The sequence below is a fragment of the Thalassophryne amazonica genome, chromosome 15 (assembly GCF_902500255.1).
Source record: "Thalassophryne amazonica chromosome 15, fThaAma1.1, whole genome shotgun sequence".
Lineage (NCBI taxonomy): Eukaryota > Metazoa > Chordata > Actinopteri > Batrachoidiformes > Batrachoididae > Thalassophryne > Thalassophryne amazonica.
This window is the reverse complement of record NC_047117.1, coordinates 66,578,647-66,597,873: the sequence shown is the minus strand read 5'-3', so window position 1 is coordinate 66,597,873 and position 19,227 is coordinate 66,578,647. Positions and strand designations below refer to the sequence as shown.

Sequence of the window (19,227 nt, the reverse complement as noted above, 5' to 3'; positions counted from 1 at the left end):
GTGGGAGCCATGAAGCAGCCGTGAATATTAATTTTGAACAATGGAGATTGTTGGAACAACCATTTGGCATGAAAATCAATTGAAAAGTTGGGCCAACTCATAAAAATTACATTAACTGTGCACACTTTTTAAAACTAATTAACATTTTTACATATGCAAAATAGGTTACTTTACTTGAACCTACTCTTCACTAAAGTTTGTGAAAAGGTCACTAAGCTGAAATAAAAACCATGTGTTTGAGGATTTCGGAAATATGGCAAGTTACTTGTATGGTTTTATTTTTTTAACAAAACACTTCAGTGGTGTCAGGTGTCGCTTTCCTGATAACAACAATTATGTGGTGTTGACAGGAGTAGATTTTAGTGATGGTATTGACTTTGGTTTTGATACCTATCTAAAGGTGTTAAAATTGTGATGTGAGATCTGAGCTGATGTGAACCACAACTCCACCCCACCCTCACTTTTTTCTTTCATATTACAAATTCCCATGAAAACTGTAAAGAGAAACCCTCATGAAAAAGCAAGGTACATAAGGTACCTTGACACTTGCACAAATTTGATTCCCGCACTGGCAATGCAGTCTGGTTTGCCAGGGAGTAAACTTGTAACTGTTGTGAATGGTGCTCAGCTGCACGCAAGTGCACAAAAATTTTTTTAAATGTTCAAAACCTCTGGCATGCAGTAATTTTGTGAACTAAACGTGAACTTTGCGTAATATATACGAAAACACTGAGTCAATGCATGTTATTACCGCAGCGCATCTAAATGATTATGACTAGATGTTACAGCCACAATAAACATAATTTTACAGATACATTATCTAACTCATAAGGCCTAATTCAAAAATAATGAAGCCAAAGTGTGACATAACCATCAAAATTTAAAAGTGGTCTTTTTTGTGAAATGTTATCATTTTAGGTATGGTTATATATCAGAGTTTCAATATTTCTATTGGTCTCTGTTCTGTCATTGCTAGAAATTATCAGTGCATATATACTATAATGTGCTAGAGCGTAACGCTTGCGACAACAGTTGGAGGTATCTTCTTTAGTCTGCAGAAGCATGAAAGAAAGAAATTCTGTCCATTAGTTCCTGGTATTATTGAACAAGTAATATAATTATTCTGTTGAAGCAGAGTAGGAGATATAGCTAAGGTTTTGACACAAATAAATCAAAGACTTATTCTCAGCATTACCTCTGCGACAGATTTACCTTGCTTTAGAAACATGATATTTTTTCTAGGAAATGACATTTCTACCTTTACAAAAATGTATTACTGTGTGTTACTATGAAGCACAAACAAACTGACAAAATACAAGGTTATTTCTTTAACATTCAGCTTTAAATGATAATGCTGAATATCAATGTCACACAAAATTGATGAAAAAAGTGCTATTTTGGGGGTAAATTTTGTGCATATCTCTGGAACCGTGCTGACTTTTTCCATGAAATTTTCAGTACCTGTCAAAGAGACTATAGGCAACTCACAGATAAATCTGGATGGTGTTAAATAAAATAATGGTTTGTTCATGACAAATGCAATGCAAATCAGCAGTTAGGCTTCATTATTTTTGAACTAGGCCATAAGAAGAAATGAAAATGCAACTGTTTTACCAATCCATTACAATATATATTATAAATAATTACCTTGAGACAAGATTCCAAATACATTCTCCACCTCATGAAGCACACAAGAAAAACTGGAGCTGTAGATAATTCCTCCGTGATTCCGGGAGATGTGTCCTCCGCTGCTAAATAATTATTTTATATAACGCAGTGTTCAGCAGGACAAAGCGGGTCGCATTGGCACGACGATTTGTGCAAGTGTCAAGGTGCCTATAAACACTGAACTGTTGGAAGATCTGATGAAGTGCTTCAATTGGTAACACTCAAATGAATTATGTTTGTTCAAATTAAGTTAACAAGTTGGCATGAATTATACTTGATAAATTAAGGTGGACCACATCTGTTTTGAATGTCAGACAATTCTGTTTTGTTGATTTTTGTTATTGTTACAATTGCCTAAGCAGTTGGTCATCCCAGTGAGTCTGGTCTGCTTGAGGTTTCTTCCTCAAAAATGCCCAAGGAAGTTTTTCCTTACCACTGTTGCCTACGCACTTGCTCGCAGGGAGGGGGGGTTGCCAGTGTCATCAGCTCATTCCTCTTCCTGCAATGATAGGAGTTCAACCCTGAAGAGTTCTACCATCTACTGGAGGCAGCTGAGGATCACGCCAAGGAGGGACAACTCATGAAAGCAGACATCCCTCGATACATAATCAGCCAGCTGGGCCTGACCCGGGACCCACTGGAAGGTGAGAGAAACATTCTGTCATGTTTTCCATATGACGCTGTTTCGCACACAGGAAACTGTGCATTGATATTTTTAATAGCTTAGAAAAGTCAGAAAGATAAAAATGGTTCTGACACACTGCCTGGTATTTCTGGCACTATGATCTTGTACTCACTTCAAACATGTTACAAAAAATGAATGCTTAAGCTGTCCTTCAGCTGTGTTGGACATTCATTCAGTGTTATGTGTCGGACGCAGCTCGGAGAACCGACCAGCGTTTGAAGGACCCAGTATGAAATAAGCAGAGCACGGAACAAAGGCTAACTGAATTTAATACATAACAGTGATAATAATAATAAAAGGTGCGGCCTGGCGTGGTGCGCTCCCAGCAGCGCTAACGGTCCGGAGCCAGAAGCTGTTTCGGACCCAAGGACCCTGCCGACACCCCCCAGGTGGCCGCAACAACCGAGTCTGTGAAAGAAGGAACCATTATGTGAGTCCACACTCTACACACAGAACACTTAAAGGTGTACAAACAGCAAACACTTCCTGGCTTGATTACTGATCAGCTTCCAACCTGCAGGCATGGAACATCCAGTTCACAAAACTCCACCGCAGTGGAAGCTGATACATGACTAACATACAGCTCAATACAATAAGGTGTGAGGGACACCACATTTACTGACTGTATAACTGTTAGTCACAAAATCCAACGTACCTCAGGAAGTGTGCTGACGAGCGTGAGACCTCACCCTCTCCTCTTTCACAGACCGTGCATCAAACCTGGACATTCTCAGCGTCCGCTGCTGATGAGATGGCTCCCAAGACGACGATCTCACCCGTCTGGTTACAAGGTCGAGTCTCTGGCAAATGCACACTGTGCACTTCAGTCTTAAATGCCAACATACTCCAATCCCTCCAGATGCACCTCAGCTGTGAGTCCTGACGAGTCGCAGGTGATCAGGGTGAAGTCCTAACAGCCTCAGCAACACAGCCACTCAGTCCCAAATGCATGCCACCTGGGAGGAAACACAAAAGGCAAACAAACCGGCAGCCAGGCCCCCCCAGCCATACAACAGTACCCCACCCTCACGGGAAGCCTCCCGGCGACCACACACACCTGGCCCAGGAGAAACACCCCCCTCCAGGGACCATGGCTGGAAACCACGTCCGCGTTAGTCCTCCAACAGACTGGTTGAACTGGCTGCATCTTTGCCTTTGTTTCTGACAGTCTTAGCACAGGTGTGGCCAGGAGTTCCTACACCTGTGCGGTCAGCCTTTAACCAAACGTGTGATTAGCCAAAAACAAAACAACCAAAACATCCCCCCCCCCCTCCCCAGGGGACTGTCCCATCAAACCCCAGGGAAGGGGAGAAAGGAAAAACAACCCACATGTAAACACACAAACAAAAATGCCAAAAAAAAAAACCCTCCTCCCCCCCAAACGACACGCAGGGACCAACACCCCCCAGAGGGCCACCCGCCAGCTCCAGGAGTAATAACCACGGCCGAGGTCCCTCTGGGATCCACCGTCACCCACGGGGACTACCAGCGCCCCCCAGAGGACCACTCGTCAACCCCAGGAGACGCCTCCCCACACGACCAATGGACCCAGCCCCGGCCGCCCACGGCTAGATGGACCCAACGCCTTTTCCCCCCCAGAGGACACCACAGTCAAACCCTGAGGGTGGAAACTGGGGGAGGAAAAACAAAACAAAAACCCCAACCCCCCCCCCCCCCTCCCCTCCCGGGTGCAGAGGCCACCTGGGAAACGCCCAGTACAACCTAACTGCACCCCTCCAGCAATGCCGACACTACGGCACCCCCGGCTGGAGTCAGAGGAGAAGAGAGGGCATAACAAAAAACAAAGAGAAAAAACAACCCAAATACCACCCCCTCACCCCCCAGGGGACCGTTCCACCTAACCCCGGGGAGGGGGGAAACAAAAAGAAACAAAAGAAAAAAAAACAGACCAACACACAGTTGTTTGGGTCCCCGTCTTTCTTATTGTTTTTTTTTTCTTTTTTTTTTTTGTGTAACAAAGGCCGCAGGATCACACCCCCAGACAAACAGTGGACAACAAAAAAAACAAAAGCCCACACAAAAACCCACTCAAAAAACACCCACACAAAATGAACCAACACAAAACAAATCAGTGAGTTATACCGTCAAGCTCAACCAAATGGAACACACCTGTTCCTACTCAAGAGCTTGACGGTACCGTGATTCAGTCACCACAAGGGGGAACCAGAGTGCTAAAAAATGACAAACCCCCTTTGGTGACAAAAAACAAACGAGCTGCATCTTCGTGCGCAGCTGTGTGCAACACAACCAAAATGTGCTCAACTAAATAACGCCGGAGCTGAAACAACAGACGCAGTAGTTACCTTTTATCCGGGGAAACGGGGCTACGACTGTAGCACAGGAAGCCCAGCGACCCGTGCTAACAGAGCTCCGCCGTGCGCGTGAACCCATTACAAACGCACTCTTGCAGCTCCCGTTTAAGCCTCCTATCCGGTCGGAGTGTGACGCGAAGCTGTCGCCAGTCACACTCCACCACGACCCACGGATAAGGCACAAACACAGGACACGGCTGCAAGAGAGCACAAATTAGTATCCAGTAATGGGTTCTCAAACACGCACCTTCCGGGCGGAGAGCCCCGCAACTGATCCGGATAACCACTGAACGTCTGCTGCCGCCTTCCCGGCGCGTTACCGTCTCTGCTACCGCTGGGTCCGTGATGTTTGGCCAGAGACTACTGTTATGTGTCGGACGCAGCTCGGAGAACCGACCAGCGTTTGAAGGACCCAGTATGAAATAAGCAGAGCACGGAACAAAGGCTAACTGAATTTAATACATAACAGTGATAATAATAATAAAAGGTGCGGCCTGGCGTGGTGCGCTCCCAGCAGCGCTAACGGTCCGGAGCCAGAAGCTGTTTCGGACCCAAGGACCCTGCCGACACCCCCCAGGTGGCCGCAACAACCGAGTCTGTGAAAGAAGGAACCATTATGTGAGTCCACACTCTACACACAGAACACTTAAAGGTGTACAAACAGCAAACACTTCCTGGCTTGATTACTGATCAGCTTCCAACCTGCAGGCATGGAACATCCAGTTCACAAAACTCCACCGCAGTGGAAGCTGATACATGACTAACATACAGCTCAATACAATAAGGTGTGAGGGACACCACATTTACTGACTGTATAACTGTTAGTCACAAAATCCAACGTACCTCAGGAAGTGTGCTGACGAGCGTGAGACCTCACCCTCTCCTCTTTCACAGACCGTGCATCAAACCTGGACATTCTCAGCGTCCGCTGCTGATGAGATGGCTCCCAAGACGACGATCTCACCCGTCTGGTTACAAGGTCGAGTCTCTGGCAAATGCACACTGTGCACTTCAGTCTTAAATGCCAACATACTCCAATCCCTCCAGATGCACCTCAGCTGTGAGTCCTGACGAGTCGCAGGTGATCAGGGTGAAGTCCTAACAGCCTCAGCAACACAGCCACTCAGTCCCAAATGCATGCCACCTGGGAGGAAACACAAAAGGCAAACAAACCGGCAGCCAGGCCCCCCCAGCCATACAACATTCAGTGTTGGAATATTTACTGGGATTTTGAGTAATCACAGCATTGGCTGGCCGGTTGTGCGGTGGCATCGCTTCCGTACATTAATCATCATGGCTCAAATTCAGCCCCTAAACTCACAGTTTTAATTCACATCTGTTCATCCAAATCCCTCGTCTAATCAGTCAAGAGCTGTTCATTAACTGATTTGGTCGATGGTCCGGATCGACTCCCTGCTGCAGTTTTATTTCTGAATTCACGAGTTAATCTCTGCGAACAATGTCACACTCCACATCCTAATCTTTCACTTTCTTTTGCGCCTACATTGTCGCATACAGACACACACGAGCACCCACAAAAGCAAGCGCGCACACCCTCGCCCACACGTATTAATCCGCTCTTTCACACTCTTTTTTCTCAGGTGCACATAGTAACACGACCACGTGTTTGCAGCCTCAAACACAAACTGACAGCTGGGTGGCTTTTGATTTTAGGTGGGGTTTTTTGTTTTGTTTTGTTTTAACCGCTCACAGAGCGGCTTTGTAAATGCTTTTCAAAGTTAATTATCATTAAATTATTTTGCTGCTTCTATAAAACAATACACTGTGTGTTAGAGCAGCTGTCTCAGACACACACACACACTGAAAAGCTGCCAAAGCTGCACAAGGAGGGAGGACGTGCAGGATGAGAGACCTGATGAAAATTAATAAGCTATTTTCATTTTGTTTTTTCTGTGATGTGACTGCATTCATCTGTTTTGTTAAAAATGACAGAACAACTGCAAATTTGTTATCTTCTTGCAGAACAGGAAAGATTTGACAAGAAAAATCATTGGTGTTTTTTGTTCGTATACTCCGTTTGCTGTAACCGCTATATTTCCTGAACAGAAATCGTTAGTCTTGACAGCTACGACAGCGAGGGTCCACATACTCCAGAGACTGATGACTCTGCTGAGGTAAATACACATGCTGTGTGTGCATGTCACTATATTCATGATACATGCAAGTGTTCCAGTCACAGACCGCTGCATATGAAAATAATGTTCAGCTAAACCAGTTTTGGACTATTTTTTGTTAATTATAGCTTTAAATCTTTGGGTTTGTCAACAGGGGAAAGTAAAAGCCATCAAACCACCGAGTGAAGAAGACTTTCAGAACATCAAACTAATCAGCAACGGTGCCTACGGGTAAGTAGTAGACTAATCCTAATGGCACTTATCCACTGCGTGACTTGACTTCTATTTTCTATTGACCTGGTCCTGTTTTTGATATGACATCTGTCATGGTTCCAAATGGGCTGAGGCCATTGCATCATCATTGTGTGAAAGAGGAGACAAAAGATGTCCTTAACAAACCCGTCACTTTTACAGTATCATTCGGCAAGTAGTGGTACTGTACTAGCATAAAAAAGCTAAACTGCTCACTGATTAGCGTGTGGCGCATATGAAGATGATGTCACAGGAGTTTCACTCTGTGTCCCTTAGACAAGGTAGGACTTCTACAATCAGCAGTGGAAAAAGGAAGGTCCCTGGTACCAAAAGCAAGTAGAGTCAAGACAAATTGAACAAATTGGTACCATGCAGTGGAACTGTGCCATCAGATGCATGTAAACAGAGTTCAGTTCTTTAGTGATTTTCCTAATTGTCTGAAAAAGGTGCAACAAAATATTTGAAACAAGAGTAGACATAAGCACTAACCTGACGACCCCACTGTTTTTCTTTGTGCATTGCGCCACTGCAACAACAACATGGGCCTACAAACTTTGTATTTCTTCAGCTCTATGGTCAGAGCCAGGTCTGGGAGCAAGTGCTGGTGCCACGGCATCCACCACACTACAGAACCATTTTGGGTCCTGAATGTCAGTCACACAAGCAGATAACCGGTCCATCCCCATCTCTCGAAAGCAACCATCTGTCTGCCACTGTGCAGAGAAACATGGGTATCCATATGCATTCAGAAGTCAACAGGATATATCACATTTGGAATTACATAATTAATAGCATGTGTAAAACTGTCAATATACTATATACTGGTGGTTGTCATTTAATTGTTTTGAAAATGGTGATGTCATTTTGAAAATAAATTCTTCAGTTGAATGCTTATGGCCCCTTCACACATAGTGCAAAGTTTGAACGACGTTTGGAAGAAAACGGCGAAACAGTACGAAACAGTTCGAATTAGTGCACGAAACATCGCGCTGACGGGCAGGCGTGCACGAACCTGGTGTGAAAGTTCATGCACGCTCTGATGTCTATCGAGCAGGAACAGTGCAAGATGCACCACATGGCGCCGCTTATGTGGAAGAAATAAAAACCAGCTGGTACGTGTAGAACCACATTGTGTATGTGGAATAAATAAAAAAAAAAAAACAGCCGGTAGAAAAAAGAAAGACAAAAACACACCACCCGGGACACAAACTCGCACCTTTCAAAAGCTCTGATTCCCAGGCAGAGACTTTACCACTGACCTATGGAGCTCTTTGAAAGCTGCGGGAAGCTGCTTCATATGAGGAAGGACATGGAAGTATTACAAAAAAAAATTAAAATCCCACATCATATAAAAACACCGCATTTATCAAGCGAGCAATACAAATATGAGCCATCTGTTCCTCTGGTGATGACCCATGGTCACAGACATACAGTCATCAAATGACATGAATGAGAAGCAGTGTGCTCTGATCATGTCCACATCTACTGGTCAGGTGCGTCCAGTCGGCCATGCGCGTGTTCTGCTTAACATGCGTGCCTTGTGGGCGGCGCACAACAGCACAGACACCGCGTCATATGGAACAAAGCTCACGTGGGTGACGTGACGGTCAGATCGCCCGCTGCGTGTTCTGATCTGACAGTCCGTTTCATCCTGGGGGCTTTCATCGTCCTCTCCGTGCACGTGCTTGCTTGCTACAGCTTTTCGCCACCACGGCGATATATGTTTTTATTTATGTCCACATAAATACAGCAGTCAGATTCACGTGCCTCACAGTGGACAGTTGTTTGTCCATGTCTGTCCAAACACAGCAGGTGTTGTCCAGCTGGAATGTTCAGAATGACAGATCACCACAGCTGCTTCTCTCGGAAGCCATGCCTCCTGTGAGTGGAGCGCAGACACCCACGTGTCTGTATGTGTGCTTGCAAAGTCACACTTGTGGGGAACTGCAGTCTGTTATCGTGCCAAGAGTGCGACTGGCCAAACATTTTCTAAGTGCCATGCGAGCGGTGTTAGATGTTTGTGCGTGTCACCTGGAATTTGGCCAGCACCTCCAGCACCTTACACCCTCTCACCGCCGTGAGAGGGTGTGATGGGTTCGCACAGTGCACACTTTGTTTTTCAGGCGCTTGTGTGTGCAAATACGAGGTCTGTTAGAAAATTATCTGACCTTTTTATTTTTTGCAAAAACTTGCTTGCATCAGCCTAGCTTGAACCTTCGTGCACATGCATGAGTTTTTTCACGCCTGTCATTGCGTCATTCGCCTGTGGGCAGGCTTTGAGTGAGCACTGGTCCACCCCTCTCATCGGATTTTCATTGTCAGGAAAATGTCTGAACGGCTGGAGCAGCGCTGCATCAAATTTTTCAAGAAACTGTGAGACAGCCAGGTGGACACCATTCGGAAAATTCAGATGGCTTTCAGTGAAAATCCTATGGGCATCACACAGATTAAGGAGCATTACAACCGGATTAAAGATGGCCCACAGCGGCTGAGGGTGCGCCGCGCTCTGAGCGGCCATCGACAGGCTGAAATGACCAGATCATTTCCAAAGTGAAGGCTGTGTTGATCCGGGACGTTGTCTGACTACCAGAGAAATGGCAGAAAAGGTGGACATCAGCCATTTTTCGTTAGATTCCACTGTTACAGGAGATTTTGTAATGAAAGACGTGCGGAGGCATTTGCGCGTCGGGATGAAGCCGCAATGGCGGAGAACAAAAGCAAGTCCGTGTTGGAAGTCTCACGGGACATGTTGTGACATGCCCAGCTCTCCACAATTTCTCGGATACTCACTCGACTAAAAAGCCACCGAAAGCCGTCTGAATCTTCTGAATGGTGGAAGACCTAACGCCATTGCGGCTTTGTCCCGACGTGCGAATGCCTCCGCACGTCTTTCATTACAAAATCTCCTGTAACAGTGGAATCTGACGAAAAATGGCTGATGTCCACCTTTTCTGCCATTTCTCTGGTAGTCACACGACGTCCCGGATCAACACAGCCTTCACTTTGGAAATGATCTGGTCATTTCAGCCTGTCGATGGCCGCTCAGAGCGCGGCGCACCTTCAGCCCCTGTGGGCCGTCTTTAATCCGGTTGTAATGCTCCTTAAGCTGTGTGATGCTCATAGGATTTTCACTGAAAGCCATCTGAATTTTCCGAATGGTTTCCACCTGGCTGTCTCACACAGTTTCTTGAAAAATTTGATGCAGCGCTGCTCCAGCCGTTCAGACATTTTCCTGACAATGAAAATCTGACGAGAGGGGTGGACCAGTGCTCACTCAAAGCCTGCCCACAAGTGAATGACGCAACCGACAGGCGTGAAGAAACTCACACATGTGCACGAAGGTTCAAGCTTGGCTGATGCAAGCGCATATGATTCAAATCCATATAGTTTTTGCAAAAAATAAAAAGGTCCGATACTTTTCTAACAGACCTCGTAGTTGTAGCAACAGGTGTACAAGCGTTGGAGGCAGGGACAACATTACACAGTTTGTACACGATTTCTTTGTCATGTGCACTAAGTGTGCACTTCATTCAAACTTCACACTATGTGTGAAGGGGCCCTTAATAAAGAGATTCAGAAGGACAACAAGCCTACACAAGACAAAACCTGAATTTCAAAGCAGGACTGGGCGACGAGATACACGAACAAAGTCTTAGATCACAAATCTGAACAAGCAAATCGATTTCATAAAGTTTTCACAGAAAAATCAAAAAGGTTGTAATATCAATTCATGGTATACCAGCAACGGTCTGTTGATGGCTTTGTCTCCATCTTTTAAAACAGCGATCTTGATGACAATTGATGTGACCTGATTTCCTACATGTGTGAAGCATGAAGAGAGAGACAGAAAGAGAGTGAGAGAGAAAGACACAGAGAGAGAGAGAGAGAGAGAGAGAGAGAGAGAGAGAGAGAGAGAGAGAGAGAGAGAGGGGTGAAGTGGAAGGCTTAGCACTGCATAAACTCAGTGACAAAAATTAACTAGCATAAAAAAGAAGGCAAGAAGTAGGAAACACACAGACAGTACGTCAACAACAATGTCAAAGCAGTTTTGTGCCAATCAGACTAATTTCTATCAAATTGTTCCCAACATACACGTTTCCCTTCTGTATTCGATCATCACATAGAAATTCAGCTGTGACTGTTTTTGCTAAGTTGTCTTTTCGGTGATAATATTTAGCTGACTTGTTACTGAAATAGGTTCAGGAGTTGTTTCATAAAGTCAGCTGTCAAAACAGGCATTTCTGCTCACTTTCAGGGAAAAAAAAAAATCTTTAATGGGATTAAATAGGAACTTTGACTGAGTCATTTTCACCCACAGTCTGTGGTCTAACCACAGCAGTTATTGAGAGACATTGAGGGGTGGTTTAATTGGGGTCAGAGCTCAAAACAGGCGTTTGCCATCACTTCTAAGAAAACTGGTTAATTGTATCAAATATAGATTTTCAGGCCAAGATCTGCTCTCATGTCTGAGTGGTTACTGAGATCTAAATAGTTGGAGCATATTGCTGTTTTTGTCATTACTATGGCAATATACAAATAATGAATGTTTATGAGTTCAATGGTACGAATATTTCATGAGGTAAAAAATGGAATGTTCCATTCAACGAGGAGAAGCTGAGTTGAATGGTACGTTCCAGCTTTCACCGAATGTAAAAACATTCATTATTTGTTTTATATAATGGCTAGTTTATTCATTTATAAACAACAGAAAAGGAACAAACATTTTGGTATGGTGCTTTAACATCAACAGTTCAACACAACATTTCAATAGGAGTTCATAATTGTTCTCAGTCTACTTGGAAAAATAGATGTAGTCTGTGATACTTAAAAAAAAAAAAAGACTGTGTACTTCCTCAGTCCAGCGAAAAATCACGTCACAAATTTGTCCAGCTTTTCATCCTAACAGCTCTTCGTGCCTCCAGATGCCTTATGGCGTAGTGGGTGTTAGAAAATTAGCACCGTCAATTAGCTCCTTCAAATCGTTGTCCTTCAGCAACACAAAGTCTGCCATGTTTAGCTAAACGCCGCCCCCACTAGTGTGTGCGTGGGCAGGGTTCGCAGTGTACAATGGTACAAAATGTATGGAACCAATTTGCATCGTAAATGGAACCATATTTGCGCTATGAATGTAGCACAACACAAATGGGACAACTAATCCATGTCACATGACATACAAAGAACCAATCAAATGACAAGGATCCACTCAGCCATTATTTATTGTTAATTAATTAATTTGACAAAAATTCTTCTGTTAGAGTTGACGTAAAGTTCTAGCTTTCCAATATTTTTTGACACCAAAATGAAGACTGTGCGCTGACAGTTCTTGCGTTCCGACATGATGGCCATGAAAGCATGCAGAGACTGAACCAGGGCACTCATTTTGCCACCATCCATTTCTTGAGCTTTTGATTTTAGCTCTGCTTTCTGGTCTTCTATTCCAGAGCGGTCTACCTTGTGCGCCACAGGGAGACACGTCAGCGTTTTGCCATGAAGAAAATCAACAAGCAGAACCTGATCCTGAGAAACCAGATCCAGCAGGCCTTTGTGGAGAGAGACATTCTCACATTTGCAGAAAACCCTTTTGTCGTGTCCATGTTCTGTTCCTTTGAAACAAAGCGGCACCTTTGTATGGTCATGGAATACGTTGAGGGTAAGCTACTCTGATTCGGCTTTGTTCTTTTTCTTTGCAGACTTTATGTCATTCTAGATTCACAATATGTTGATATTTTGTGAAACTCCTCTAAATGCGTTCATGGTAGTTAATTTGTTCTACCATTCAGAGTAGTACATTTTGAAAAGCACTTTAAATAAATATTGCTCACACTGTTGTGCGGGAGCACGTGTCAGGGTATTGTTTTCAGTCCTCTGTCCATTCGTGTATGAACGAACTCACGCAAAGTATTGATCCAGTTTGGACCAAACTTGGTGAAATGATTGCGGGTCAGCCATGGACAAAGTTATTTTGAGGAAAAATTGGTTAAAATCAAGGTCACAGTCCAAGGTCAAAATTTGGTGCCCAATATTTATATATTAGGCACATTTAGAATAGCAATTCCAAAGACTTGGTAAAAGATACACCTACAGTATGGCTGCGATTATTAATCAAGGATAACGGCTCACTTTTAGTGGGGCAGCGCAGCAAAACAGTTTTTCATTTTGTGATAAAAGCATGGAATGTGGCACACATCTTCTAAATTAACTAATGTTTATTTTCAGATATGGAGCCATCCTGGAGCTGACCTCTAATAAGCTGCAGGGGTCAATAAAGAATTACACAGGGGTCAAAATTTAAAATTGCACCAGTCATGTTGAAAACTATACCACATTATTTGTCTCATCATAACGATTCCAAAAAGGTATAAAAGGTATAGTTTGGACTATCTATGACTGAATGTTCTGGAGTTAGGGGGTAAAAATGGAAAAAATGGTGACAAAGATCAGTTTCAGTTTGTATAGGGGTCAAAAGGGGTCAAAAATTGCTCCAATTTTGGTAAAAGGTGATGCAAATTATTGGTTGAAATAAAAAGATAAAATATTGGAATAGTTTTGACTGTGTTGAATGCTTGGTCTCCAAAGTAAAGGTCAAACAAGGGCGACGTCCATTGGATTCTAAGATGTATTACATATGTTCAGTGGTGGGCACAGCTAACCAAAAGGTTAGCTTTGATAACCGCTAATCAGCTAACTGAAAAGTTATCCTTTATAACGCTAAACGTATAAACCACCAAAAATCTTATCGGAGCTACAGCTAACTGCTGACCGATAACTTTCAGTATTGTCTCCGGTACACTCTCAGCTACTAACAAGCCGATTTTGAGTTTAAACACCACCAAGGCTTCTGATAGAATCAAAGGCGATCACAAACCCAAACACAGTCTCCCTAAGTAACATTTCTTTTTACACAAAGTCATTCCAGGGTACCTTGATTCTCCTGCAAAGGTAGACATCATCAAACACCTCTGTCCATCAATGTCATGACTCCATATGCTCTTTACAAGTTTCTCTCGATCTCAAAGGCAGACAAACCATCAGACACAACCTTATATTATGGTATAAATGAATCACAAAGTATTAATCTGCATGACAAATGTGTAAGACACTCCTTATTATCCATTCTTATTTTATTTATTTATTTTAATCATGTCATTTATGTATTATTATAATTTGTTCCATGTGCCTTGCCTTTGTGTTAGAAGTGTTGATTCTTAAAATAGCCACCATTTCAGCCTATTCTTTAAGACTTTTTCCAAACTTATGCTTTTTATAGCACGTACTCGTATGATCAAGAAACATGCTTTATTGTTTTTAGTGACACGTCTGGGTGCTGTGCCTGCTGACCTTTCCACACTATACTGCTGTTTGCTTGTAATTATAGTGACCTTTGGAGGTTCGTCCATTTTTAAAACTCCAAAATCTGGCGCGGACTAAGAGTGATTGCTCACATTGATTATCAGACGGTCTACCTTACTGTCTGGTCTAGCTAAGTGTGTTTCACAGTCATTTGAATCTCCAAAGGTCAGTATGTTCTCCTTGCAGCCCTTGTAGACATTTAATCTTTTGCCCCAGCACTATTCGTCTTCTTTTTCACTTGTCTGATCAGAATCTTGTGTTTGGTGTGTGTGTGCTTACTTAGATGTGCAAATTGGACAACTATTGCTGTATTTTGTGTGTGTTTGTGTCTCTGTTATATTTTTTAGTCCTGCTGAATTTATGTGCTGCATTTCCATTTATCTGCAGCACACCTCATGCATGGATCCTGACTCATCCTAAAACCTGTATTTGATGTCGTGTTCTCAGGGGGTGATTGTGCCACGTTATTGAAGAACATTGGGGCTCTGCCTGTGGAGCTGGCACGCATGTACTTTGCTGAGACTGTTCTTGCACTGGAGTACCTTCACAACTACGGTATCGTCCATAGAGATCTCAAACCTGACAAGTGAGCATTTTCTCTCTTTTCTCCCTCATTAATATTTGGTCTGATGCAAATGCGGAAATGCAAGTGACCTTTACAAAGAAAATAAAATTGGTGGAAGAACCGCTCTATATACGGTGCATCTGGAAACTATGCACATCGCTTCACTTTTTGTTATGTTCACATTTTATGTTACAGCCTTATTCCAAAATGGAATAAATTAATTTTTCCCTCAAAATTCTACTCACAACACCTCGTAATGACAACATGAAACAGTTTTTTTTTTGTTTTTTTTTGCAGACTAATTTAAAAAAAAAACTAATAAATCACATGTACATAAGTATTCACACCCTTTGCTCAATACTTTGTTGATGTACATTTGGCAGCAATTACAGCCTCAAGTCTTCTTGAATATGATGCCACACGCTTGATGCACCTATCTTTGGGCAGTTTTGTTCATTCCTCTTTGCTGTTTTGAATCACAAGAAAGAATTTTTGTTGGAATCCTGTTTTTATTGAGAAGACTATCTGTTTGAATATTATTCTGTATACCTGAAATACTATTCGTTGAATTTGGTGGTTCATTTTGGAAATACAGTCCAAGCAGCAAAGTTATTCATTGGCTCGGCTTACTCAGTTTGGTACTCACTCTTTTATGTAAAGACTGTCTAGTGCACTCCCCTTTACAGGAAGGAGTCCCCAGTTCTGGTGAGCACTCTCCTGGAGCTTTTACCACCAGTGCAGTGGCATTCCTCTGTGGCCCTCACCAGTATTTAGAAGAGGACTCCCAACTCCAAGTTTTGTTACCACATGACGTTCTTGACTGGTTTCTTTATCATTAATAAAACTGTGCTTTAACGCCACTCTCATCGCCTCTGCTGTCCTGCATCTAGGGGTTCCCCTCATCCCTTGGTTCACTTCCACCCGACCCTAACGGAATGGACCTGCCAACACTGAAGAACCCCACAGGCAGCCTTCCCAATCCAAGTTCTTTCCGGACGTTCTGTGAACAGTTCCAACTCTGTTATAATTCCTAACAAAGTACCCACAAAAAGAAGCAAAGGAAGGGGTACCTGGTGACCGCCCAGGGGGTGGTTAGCACCCACCCCTGGGCTGTCGAGCTTCTTCCAGAGCTGTCTTCAGTGGAAAGGGTTTTAAAGCAAGATAAACCCCCAGCTTGGGCATTAGATCCTCAAGAGTTCTTGAAGGGACTAGGCCACCAGGTGTCACCCCGGCCTGAGGTGTCACTCGTTGCACCACCTGCTGTCTCTCCATCACCCCTCATGACGACTCGGCCTACCGTATGGTTGTACCCCATAGGCATTGGGGTGCAGAGATGGCGCCTGTGACTGGCGTGGCCATCGCTCGGCTCCTGTTGTGTTGGTTACTAATGGCCACTTTTACAACATATGTTATTTTAGCAGCCCGACTAACAGATGGAGGTGTCTTGGCTTTACGGGCTTACGATCGGGACTCTTTGTTTCATATCAAAGAGATGATGGAGAGCCTGTTTGTTACACGAGACAGGTACAATCAGGCGTTTCCTCCGCCCCTAACTATCGGCTCCGACTCACCTGAATATCCGCTGCTGTTGCGGGCGCCGTGCAAGATCCTCAGGAGACTGAGGAAAAGAGGATTTTTGGACAAGCGGAGAAGAGGCTCGCGGGCCGGTGTCCAGGTGAGAAGAAGGCGTGCAGCGGCGCGCTTTGGCGCGGGCGCCGGTGGCCGAGGACGGGCTCACTTCCTCTACCACATCCCTCTCTTTGATGTGTGCAATGGCACATCTGCATCGACACCTGTTCGGATGGACACGGGTGTTGTGGACTTTTCTCAGCGCTGGTATCCTGGTGGCGGAGTTCCATCGCTACTGTGCACTTCCGTGTTTATGTCTCCGCCTGCACGGACCAGCTGGAGTCCACGTGACCGCTGCCTTCGTCCTATCCCATTGCGAGCCTCAGACAGCGCCTACGTGACGTCTTCCACCTTGCGCCTTGGTTTATTGAACGCGCGTTCAATCGCCAATAAATCATTTTCCCTGAATGATCTTATATCAACGGAAATGTTGGACTTAATGTGCTTTTCGGAGACTTGGCAGAGAGAAGAGGAATTTCTTCATTTAAATGAGCTCTGCCCTGCGGGGTTCTGTGTCCTTGGGAAGCCCCGCCCCTATCGCCGTGGTGGGGGCCTTGCCATCGTTTATAAAGAGGATTATGTTTGTAAAGGGGTACAGTCACAGGATTTTCTCTCTTTTGAATCACAGTTGGTCAAGGTGGGTTTTTCAAATCCATTTTTCTGTGTGTTGGTTTATCGCCCCCCAGGCCCTGCTACTGCCTATCTTAAGGATTTCAGTGACTTTTTATCCTCTATTATAACGTTGGAGTCTGTTTTAATACTTGGGGATTTTAACCTTCATGTTGATGACAAGTTATCTTGCCCTGCGATGGAGCTTTTATCATTGACTGAAGCTTTTAATTTTGTGCAACATGTTTCTGAGCCCACTCACCAAAAGGGTCACATTTTAGATTTAGTTTTTACACTTGGCCTAGACATTTTAAACATGTCTATAAATGACATCCACTTGAGTGATCATAGTCTCGTTTTGTTTGACCTGCATTTCAGCTCTGATCAGAAGCCCTTAGAAGTTAAGTCTCGGAGGTGTATCATCACTGCTGATACTGCAGATAGATTTTCTTCTATGTTTAATCCTTGTATGTTCACTGATTTCCTTGATGTGGACAATTTAATTCAGTGTTTTAACCAACACTGTGAAACTATTCTTGATCAGTTCGCTCCTGTTAAATACAATGTGTCTTTACAGAAAAATGAGTGCCCTTGGATAAATGAAGAGCTCTTAAGTCTTAAGAGACTGTGTCGAAGGACTGAACGCCTGTGGAAATCCTCTAAACTTGAGGTTCACAGGCTTCATCTCAGGGAGCTAGTTTCATCATATAACAAAATGGCTGAGAGTGCCCGTTCTGTCTACATACATCAGCTGGTGTCTGTTAATAAGAAGAATCCCAGAGTATTGTTTGATACAATCAAGTCTCCTGTATGTCCTTCTGCTTCAGTTACTCCTGTGTTTTCTGAAGCTGACAGCAATGTCTTTTTGAGTTTTTTCATTGACAAAATCAAGTTGATCAAGGATAAAATCCCACGCCCCCTGTGTGGTACTTCTACTGTTGTTGAGCCTGTCCCCAGCATTTGGTCTTCATTTAGGGCTGTGACACTTGCTGATATTTCGGCATTGGTGAGCAAGATGAAACCTTCCTCTTGCTCATTGGACATCCTTCCCTACAGGCTCTTCTCTAAAGTATTTGAGGTAATAGGTCCGTGTGTTACTAAAATGGTAAATCTTTCTCTGTCCACCGGTGTGTTTCCCAGTACTTTCAAGCACGCCATAGTGTTGCCTCTACTGAAAAAATCAGGTTTAAATCAAATGGAGCTAAGTAGTTTTAGACCTATTTCTAAGCTCCCATTCCTGTCTAAGATCCTCGAGAGGGTGGTTTCAGACCAACTGACACTCTTCCTGGATCAGAATAACATTCACGACAGGTTTCAGTCCGGTTTTCGTAGACAACACTCTATGGAAACGGCTCTTCTGAAAGTGTCCAGCGACATTATGATGTCTGCTGATGCTGGGAAATGCACTGTGTTAGTACTCTTGGATTTGTCCTCTGCCTTTGATACTGTTGACCACCAGGTCCTGCTGAGTAGATTGAGGGATCACGTCGGACTGTCGGGATCAGTTCTTCGGTGGTTTTTCTCATATCTGTCCAGGCATAGCTTTAGCGTTTCTGCTAACCAGATAAGGTCAGAGTCTGCGGACCTGTTATATGGAGTCCCTCAAGGTTCTGTTTTGGGCCCCATTTTGTTTTTATTGTATTTGATCCCTTTAGGTAAGATCATTCAAAGATTCACTGATGTTTCTTACCAGTTATATGCGGATGACATCCAGCTTTACTGCTCCTTTAAGCCATCTGAGATTAAGAAGCTCGATTCCTTCCTCCATTGTTTAGTGGAAATAAAACAATGGCTAAGGAATAATTTTCTTCAGCTCAATGCAGACAAAACAGAAACATTGGTTATTGCCCCTGATGCCCATATTCCAGGTATTCAACAGTACTTGGGTGACCTGGGCCAGTCTGCAAAATCAAGTCTTCGAAACTTGGGTGTCATCTTTGACAAAGAGATGTCTTTAGTACAGCACTGTAAACAGCTGACGAGGAACTGCTTCTTTCAACT

At 43.8% G+C, this 19,227-nt stretch overlaps 1 protein-coding gene across 1 annotated transcript in view; it reads left to right on the top strand.

Annotated features, from left to right (window-relative positions):
- The window catches only part of LOC117526998 (microtubule-associated serine/threonine-protein kinase 1-like), a gene marked incomplete at its 5' end in the record, with an annotated part of 106,274 nt that overhangs the window by 28,895 nt on the left and 58,152 nt on the right, over positions 1-19,227 (top strand). Inside the window, 5 exon segments of the mRNA XM_034189131.1 lie at positions 2,180-2,312; positions 6,754-6,821; positions 6,976-7,052; positions 12,515-12,723; positions 14,871-15,009. Of these exon segments, the coding sequence (XP_034045022.1) occupies positions 2,180-2,312; positions 6,754-6,821; positions 6,976-7,052; positions 12,515-12,723; positions 14,871-15,009 (626 nt within the window).